Source organism: Athene cunicularia, assembly GCF_003259725.1.
Source record: "Athene cunicularia isolate RWA chromosome 5 unlocalized genomic scaffold, athCun1 chr5_part2, whole genome shotgun sequence".
NCBI lineage: Eukaryota > Metazoa > Chordata > Aves > Strigiformes > Strigidae > Athene > Athene cunicularia.
Genome location: NW_020799102.1, coordinates 8,360,918 through 8,369,543, shown reverse-complemented (window position 1 = coordinate 8,369,543; position 8,626 = coordinate 8,360,918). Strand labels below are relative to the sequence as shown.

Below are 8,626 nucleotides of genomic sequence, written 5' to 3'. Positions count from 1 at the left end.
GGTGACGGGGTGGGGGGAAACCTTGCCTCCCTCTACTTTCTGGTGTTATATCTCATAAAAATGTAAAGAAAAAATTTATTGGACCTTATACTGCTACTGAACGTTATCACCAGAAACCTCATTCAATCACCTGCTGTATAACTCCTAGTATAAACATGCTGTTTGCCCAAATCAGAAGCTGTTAATGTTGTGGAACATACTTGTACTTCTATTACTTCCAAGACTGTGTAGCTATATGGTCTATTACTGTAAGTACTACTTCAAGGCTCCAAGCTTATTCCTAAATCTTACATATTTCCATGCTGGCTGTTGACTCAGTTATCAAGTCCTTCTATCAGGTATTAAATCACTCTGCATACTTTGTTGCTGCATTGCTACTTTTCTCTAAAATTGTAATAAACATGCACATTTATTCTTGCCCTCCAAAGCAACTGTGCACAAAAAAACAACCCTGAGAAATGTTACAATATTCTTACAGAATTTATTCCACTACCTTATGAAAAGTAATCAATAGGTTTTATAACTTTACCTTTTTTAAAAAAAATGTACTGTTTAAAAGCACTGTTTCAAAATGAAAGGCGGCATTTAGGTTGTACGATTCTGCCTACATCAAACTTCTAGTTCACATCAGGACTGAGCTTTTACAAGAATAACTAACACCACACTTTGGTCTGCACCATGGCGCAGTCTCCGAGTGCATGAGATGGGTGGGGTTTTGGGGATGAAACAGCAGCAGAAGCAGCACTCTAACTGCTAGAGAGTTTCAGTCCACAGGACCAGACTAGAGTCGTCCGCTACAAAAAAGCCCCAAAGACCCATTGTGTCAGCACTGTGTCCCCAGCCACCACTTTTGTGACAGTCTGCTTGACATCATACACATAGCCAAGTAATGAAGACAGAACTTTAGCAGATCAGAAAACAAAAGCGCAAAGAACTGTGCTCTTATCAGGATTTACCCTAACTTTTAGAGCTAAATAAAGCTTTGAAAGTAGTGCTCTTTAGCAAATGAAGGAGTATATAATTGTCTTGCTATATATTCAACCAACTGAAATGATATCTGAGTTACCGAGAAAGTACATTCCAACTTTGAAACCTGTATCGATGATACTCAGATTAGTTTCAACAGGTCTGTATCTTGGTTTTAATTCTGACTGCTTCCTTGGCAATCATGGCAACTCAATTCACTGAATGGACTAATGTTAAAATTAGGTAGAGGATTGCAAAATCAGTTTATGATTAGAAACATGCCAAGCTGCTTTCTTTTAAGACAAAAGAAAAGCCTGTCTGTTAAAAAATCCAAGCATACACTACACATCAAACAATGCCCCTCCTTCAAGAAAATACAAATGATCTCATTACTTGTCAATGTTCTATAAAGAGAATACACAATAGAGTTTGGCTCTATTTAAGTTGCAAGATAAACAAGCTGTGTCATATAGGATCTGTATTCAGAAACATGTATTTCATTATTTTTCAAGCCAACCCAGTTTTTCAATTATCAGACACACTAATCAACAAAGAAGTGGTCCACCTTCTCAAAACCAATGGGGGAAGTAATTTGGACAATAAAACAGTCAGGAACAGGAGGAACATGACACAAACCCAAGAAAACCAAAACAAAACCACAAAGAAAGAAATAAACCCAAACTCCAGGATGTCTTTTTCTCAGAAAAAGGTCACAAACTCTCCCAGGTTAGAAATAAGAGAAAAATATCTAGCTGCCTGGAGCCAGAACTTTAGACCATGCATCCCTGTCAGTGGTGACTAGATCCCAGGGCAACTGATCAACTTCATCCAGACTGCTGTCTTTTGGCTCAAAAAGAGGAGGACTTCATGCCTTCAGAACCAGAAGCTTCCTAGAGGAATCTAAACTGCACATGATCCAACCAATCAGCACAGTGCACTTAGCCAGCTCCAGGATAACTCATATAAAGACACTAAGCACTTCCAGGGGGCCCTTTTCACAGTCATTCCCAATTGATTTGCAATGGAATTGAACAGGAGGAGTATGCTGTGGGGGACAGTCAACACCAGGCAAAAATTAATCATTATCCTTTCAGCACTGAACATGAGATAGGATGGGGCCATGGGAGTAAGGGATTGACAGTGGAGGAATCTGGACACACACATAGTGTTACCTGTTCTATGTTTGTTAATTCCCATATATTTGTAGAGAATCAGTCCGGGCTAGTGGTGGGTTTAGGTTCACCACTAGTGACCTCACAAGCCCAAATAAGGCTTCCAAAGCAATTAGTTTCTTTCACTTTACACCAGGTGCAGACACTCACATGCAAATCTATGAATATAAGTAAATTTAAATGAAACTAAAGGTTTCTGGCTTTTCCCTTTGTTTGTTTTAAACCACAGAAGTATTTTTCCCCAATTCCATCATGCTACCTTTTAATCGCTAGACAACACTTGATTGCCTATAAATTACCTGTGGCAAATTTACTATTAAAAAAGATCCTGAGACAGAGAAGAGCACATTTCACAGCAATATGCCCACCATTTAAAATGTACATCACAACTCACTAAATTTTTTTGACCTACATTTTTTTGAAACAGATGCACTGAGAGGTACACACTCACCCACAGACAATATGCCATTGTACAACTGAACTTCAGAACCAATTGTGTGCCTAATAAATAAGGCACCTTTCCCTCATTTGAAAATAAATAAGGAATGTGTTTTACATAAAAAACAGTTATAACAGTTTTTGTATTTAACATCATATTTACAACTTGCACTAGCTGAAATATGATAATTGTACTTCATAAGATGTTCTATCTATGAATTATATATATAAAAATATATGAATTAACTAGTATTCCACTTTCAAATAACATCTTATGTTCCCCTTCCATTCCTAAAGGGAGGGAGGGAGGGATAAACCATGGAGCCACACATAACAGAATATCCCAGAGGGAAGTTAATAGAATAAACCTCTTGAAACACTCCTGAATTATTTAGACATTTGTAATACAGAAATAAGTTCTTTCCGATTCCAGGCCCATTTGTATCTTCCTCCTATCACTTCCATGATTTTACCATCTGACCCAGCAGTACAATTTAAGAAGAAAGACCTTAACAGTTTCTCCAGTGAAGCGGAGAGGTGGACAACAGAGCAAGATGATGTTCAATCCTACAGAGCTAATTGATCCATTGGTTTATTTGAAATATCTCTCCAATGTTAAATAAACTATACGAGCAAAATGGATTAAATCAGGAGACAGAATCCTGGTATGCAGGGAAGCAATGAAAATCCCGAGAGAACTACAGCATGAAGAGAAATGTTGCGAAAGCCTTGAATCTTGAAGAGTAAAAGCACCCCTTGCAAGTTTTTTGCTACCTTCTGTAAGACAAAATCATGAGTCACAGTTGGCCCAAATCTTCTTAAATTGCTGCTAATAAAGACACTGCCATGGTAATTCAGGAAAAAAGCTCCCCTCTAACTGTTTCTAAGTACTACTTTTTATTACCTGCTATTTACAGAATGGCAGGCAGCCAGTAAAATTCTCAGTAGAACTCTACATCCTCACATAGCTTGCAAGTGATCTTATTTTCTATCTCTGGGTAGCACAATGCATTGTCAAATCAGTTTCTCCCTTGCTTCAACTGGCAATTTATTATATCAATCTTCTTAAGTGTTAAAAAAACCCCATAAAAATCTCTATTTAGATTCTTTTAAATAAAAGGCAAGCACACACAGCATTGTCCCACAACAATGGAGTTATTCACATATCACATTTCAACAGCTACGTTTGGAACAAAAGCAGCTTGGATGCAGAATATATTCAAAAGTTATATACAGCTGAGTGGAACATCAGAGATCTATCTTCCCTTTTTCAACACTACACAAAAAAAAAGGACAAAATGTCTTTAACACATTAAACTTAGCAGGGATATGCTCAGTAAAGAAGGCTGATTCATTAAACGTAAGGGACATCACTGCCACATGATAGCCTTTGATTTACATTGCTTTTAATTCACAGATAGCAATGAAGTTTATCAACTCCCTGTTGGTCCAGGTCATAGAGTCTATAGATTTTAGATGGCATGTAATGGAAAACCTAACCTCTCATGAGAAGGCAAAAGAAAACAATGGGTACCACAGCTGAAATATAATGTCCCAATGATTAAGAGAGATTATGAAGAGCAGATAGCTAAAGTCAAAAAAAGTACATCCAAGTTAGAATCTCATGAGATTGAGGGGCTTGCTGACCTACTACAGGTCTCAAAATGGACTCAAAAGTAGAGATTCTGCAGAAAGACTGAACAACTTCTTAAGCTTCAGGGTCTATTGAAGAATTATTTACCCAAGACATACACATTTGAGGTGAAGAAGAAATACTGTCAGGTTGTGGTATCAATAGAGGACCTGCTGGAACAAGCTGATCATTAGAGCAGCACGTCAGCAACACCAGATGGTTATGTTCTGACAGGATTTTAATACAGTGGTAAGTTTTAATGACGACATCTTCAGACACCTGATTCCCGACAGCCAGAGGGTAGAAAACATTGCCAGAAGCACTAGAGGTGATCTGGAGAATCACAGGTCCAACACCTTTATTTCAAGCTTAGCATTTCATATAAATTAGGTCAGAACTAAATATACACAGGAATAGGTTCCCTACAGCTAAACTACAGTGGTACCTGATTGATTAGAGAACCAGAATGTTCTGTAATCTCTGAGATTGACTCATTGTATTAACAAGTAATAATTGTGACTGAGCTGCAAGATGAACACATTGTTGCTACAAATATAAACTGTAGTTCTTACTGTAACAACAGCCAAAGACAAACTACATTGTGCTGTAAAAGAAAAATTGTTTTCATTTAATTTAATCCCAGTATAGATATATATATACACATACATAACCACATACACATATACATATTAATTTTTATGGTGTGTATGAAGGAAAAAGGATATTATATGGAAAGGTTGTATATCTTTTCAGCAAAATGGTAACTAAGTACTTCAAGTACTTCTACCTTTAGATTACATTCTGCAATAAAAAAAACACTACCAGATAATATTTTATGCAAATAGGAATTCTACTGAAAGTTGCTTTATGAACTTCTGAACTGAAAAAGAAAATCAGTGAATGAAATCTACCTACATTCGGAGGTTTCCATCACGTAAGTCCTATCTTAAAGAAAAAAAACAAACATGAGCCCAGCAAGCCAAACTAATAACTAAGTGCACATTCAACTAAGTGTATACTACCTTTACATCAAACAACTTGAGAATACACAGTTTGTCACTGAAGCTTACAATTCTCCAGCTCTCTCATTAAAGTCGGTAAGATTCTGACAAATATGCTTCAACAAGACAGTGTGCACCTTACAATGTGCCAAGGAGAACTGGCATGTTGGAGACTTGTACATGTAACAAATTTCAGATGTAAAAAGCTGAAGAAAAACCTACAACTAAAAAGCTGATACCTATCATACTGCGCTTCACTGAATAGATTTTGAATTCATTTTAATACCAGTACTTTAGCTTAACATCACTATCACCACATATGGAGGGTGCCTTAAAGGAGCTGTGACTCAATCCTTTAACGCTTTTTTTTACAGGAAACTGGAAGCTTAAATTCATTATGGAGTCAAGGTGATAAAAATAAATAATCAAGCCATCTGCTACTACACTGGACACAGCTTCTGAGCAGCCTTTTTATGTAGTATGAAGCAGACAGGAAAATGATAAGGGATAGGATCAGCCTCAGCCATGTATCTTATTAGGGAATGAAAAACCTGATGTAGCCAGAGTATTAATAACAGAATAAGAGGGAAGCTTTCTTGGAGGGAAGGGGGGAAGAGCATCTCTGAACAAGCTGTGCCCATTCTGGGATTCAACTGGACAATGATAGCGATAGTTTTCAAAGACTTCCTTACAAACAGCCTGTTATCAGTTAAGTGGCAGGAAACTTATTTTACACTAATAACCTTTTCTCTGTTTTCTTTGGGTCAGAAACTTGGCCTATTTTGAAGCTGGTTGACCTTGAACCTATTTTATTATTACATTACTACACATGACATATACAGCAAAGACTAATACATAATTGTGCGTGCTCAAAAATAGATTTCTGGAAAAACAAACTTAACCATTGACTGACAGATAAGGCAGCAAAGTGAAAATAGATGGTTTATGTATAAACTCAAATTCTCTTAAAAGACTTTGTCCAGAACCTTGCTTCTGGTACATATCTGAATAATTACAGTATCATGGTCTGTCAATAAAGAATATGTTAACAGGACTATTCTCTGTATAAATTATATTGTCCCATACTGTGTACCAGTGCCCTACATACAGGTAAACAAAGCCTCTTTCGCTGAAAGTTAGATTAATCATGCATGATTCTTAGCTAGGATATTTTTGCCATTAATTAAAGAGCAGCATGAATGAATACTTTAATACAGTCCAGAAGAAGCTTTGAAAAGTAAAGGTTGATGCCATCTTAGTGCGCAGTATGTTTTAAAGAGGAAAAATCCTTCCAAAACTTGCAGTTCAGAGAAAAACAAGATCCTTTTATTCTGCTAGATAGTGCTATACTCCTACCTGCAAAAGGAATTGTAAATATTGCAGTGAAGCTACAGTAATTGTATAATATGGCTTGTAAATCAACAATGATGATTGAGCATTTTTCCTGCCTAATCGCTACAACTAATTTTAAAGAAGCTGTTCTGATATACTCACTATATACTTTTCACTGTAGGCAATGGCTTTATTTTCCCCACCCTGTAGTATTTGTCTGTTACTCACCTAGATTCGGACACAATTCGGCACTGGGAGAAAACTGTGTCTACAGTTTTATACCTCTGCAGACAACCAAGGTGAAGCAGGAAGGCAGCAGAGGCATGTGCAATAATGACAAAATGATTGTGTAACTGAAAGCATGGAGATATGAAATTCAGGCCCTTACCTTATACAATCCACCTCAGATAGTATTTCAACGCCTACCAAGCAACAGTTACTATATTGAAATATCCTGGTGTAGTGAACTTAGTAATCTGTGAAAGTGAGAACCTCTTGAGCTTTAGGTTTGTTTCCCCTTAGCTTGGTTTTATTTTATAAATTAGTAACAAACTTCAGACAAACCTGATTTTCCTGCCAAATTCACACTGTTTATCTTGCTTTTCCTTCTAGGTTGATGTACTATATCCTGACTGTATTTCTACAAAGCTCACTGTTATTATAGGTGGTTATTACCCAAAACTAAAATAACCATTTTTCTCTGAGAATCAATAGAAAATTTCAGGCTGACTTTGGAATACTTCTTCTTATCTTGTTATAGATTTTTGACTCCAGGTGAGCTTATTGCAGCTTTTTCTACTCAAAAGAAACTTGGTGTTTGAAACCAGTTTTAAATTTCAGAGTAACAGGTAAGAACTTCAGGAGCTGAGAGAAACAATCTTTAGGTCAATTGCATGAACCTCCAAAATGATACAGAGCATGAGAATATTGCAGAACATATTAACACAAAGATGGCAAACTGCATGTACAAACATGGATAGAGGAAAGAGGGAAAACCACAAATTAGGAGTTCTGACAGGATAACTGTGCCATCTATCTGCACTTCTGTACACAGAAGAGAAGTTACAGGACTTACTCTATCTGGTGAGCTACTATTTCATGTGTAGATTTATCACCATTTCTATTTTACTAACACATCCATATTTCTAAACAAGAATACTTGTGAATTTCTGAGTTTTGTGAGAATATATCATACATAAGTACTTACTATTCAGAGAAGTCTTACCTGCCACCAAGGATTGGCTCCCCAGAGGCTCCCAAAGCAGAATAGTCCATGCCATAGAAATTCAACCCTAGAAGTATTTTATTCCTCCATTTGGAATCAGGATCCAGTACTTGAACACAGGCTCGTACCCAGGGAAGAGGGGAATTTGGACCAGGTCTGTCAAGTTAGCAAAAATTAAACAGGTTGTCAGAAAAAGTACACATTCATTCTCAGCCTTCTCTTTTTGACTAGATTAATTGTACAGAGTAAATTATGGCACACAAAAAGTGTGAAGCTTAACCTACACATTTTTTCAGGGGCTTGAAGCACTGATACACAAAACATGCTTGTTCCACTTTTGACTTTGTGATTAATTTCTAAGGTGAAGGGACACAAAACTTCTTACAGTTGGTAAGAAAAGATTTCCACCTAGCACATTTTCCCTGTCACAGGTCCTGGTGTGATGGCCACACAATAACTCTAAACTCTCTGTGACTTCAGTTGTTTTCCAATGCTTCAGTTGTTAGCTCAATGCTATTACTGTAAACTGGCATAACGTATTGGGACAAAATCCACCACTTACTTACAGAAAGTACTGTAAAATCAATGACCGGTAAGCAAGAGAGGTTTCAATGATTGTTTAACACTTATTTATGGTTAAAACCCTGAACAGGCAATTACCTAACAAAAAGCTACATTAAGAAAAAGAGTAGAGCTTTAATACACAAGAGGAACTGAATTGTCATACATAATAGTATCACAGTATTGTCCTCATTCCATTCCTATCTCATCAGAGAGGAGAGCAGGCTTTATCGCAAACACTCACTAACATGATAAAAGGAAAAGCATATCCTAGTCTTAAAAATATCAACATCTTCTA

At 36.8% G+C, this 8,626-nt stretch overlaps 1 protein-coding gene across 3 annotated transcripts in view; it reads right to left on the bottom strand.

The window, feature by feature from the left end:
• Positions 1-8,626, bottom strand: part of CHID1 (chitinase domain containing 1) — a 120,693-nt gene that overhangs the window by 63,193 nt on the left and 48,874 nt on the right. For all 3 annotated transcript variants that reach the window (XM_026850389.1, XM_026850391.1, XM_026850390.1), the window contains exon 10: positions 7,768-7,923. In XM_026850389.1, the coding sequence (XP_026706190.1) occupies positions 7,768-7,923 (156 nt within the window). The remainder of the gene's footprint in view (positions 1-7,767; positions 7,924-8,626) is intronic.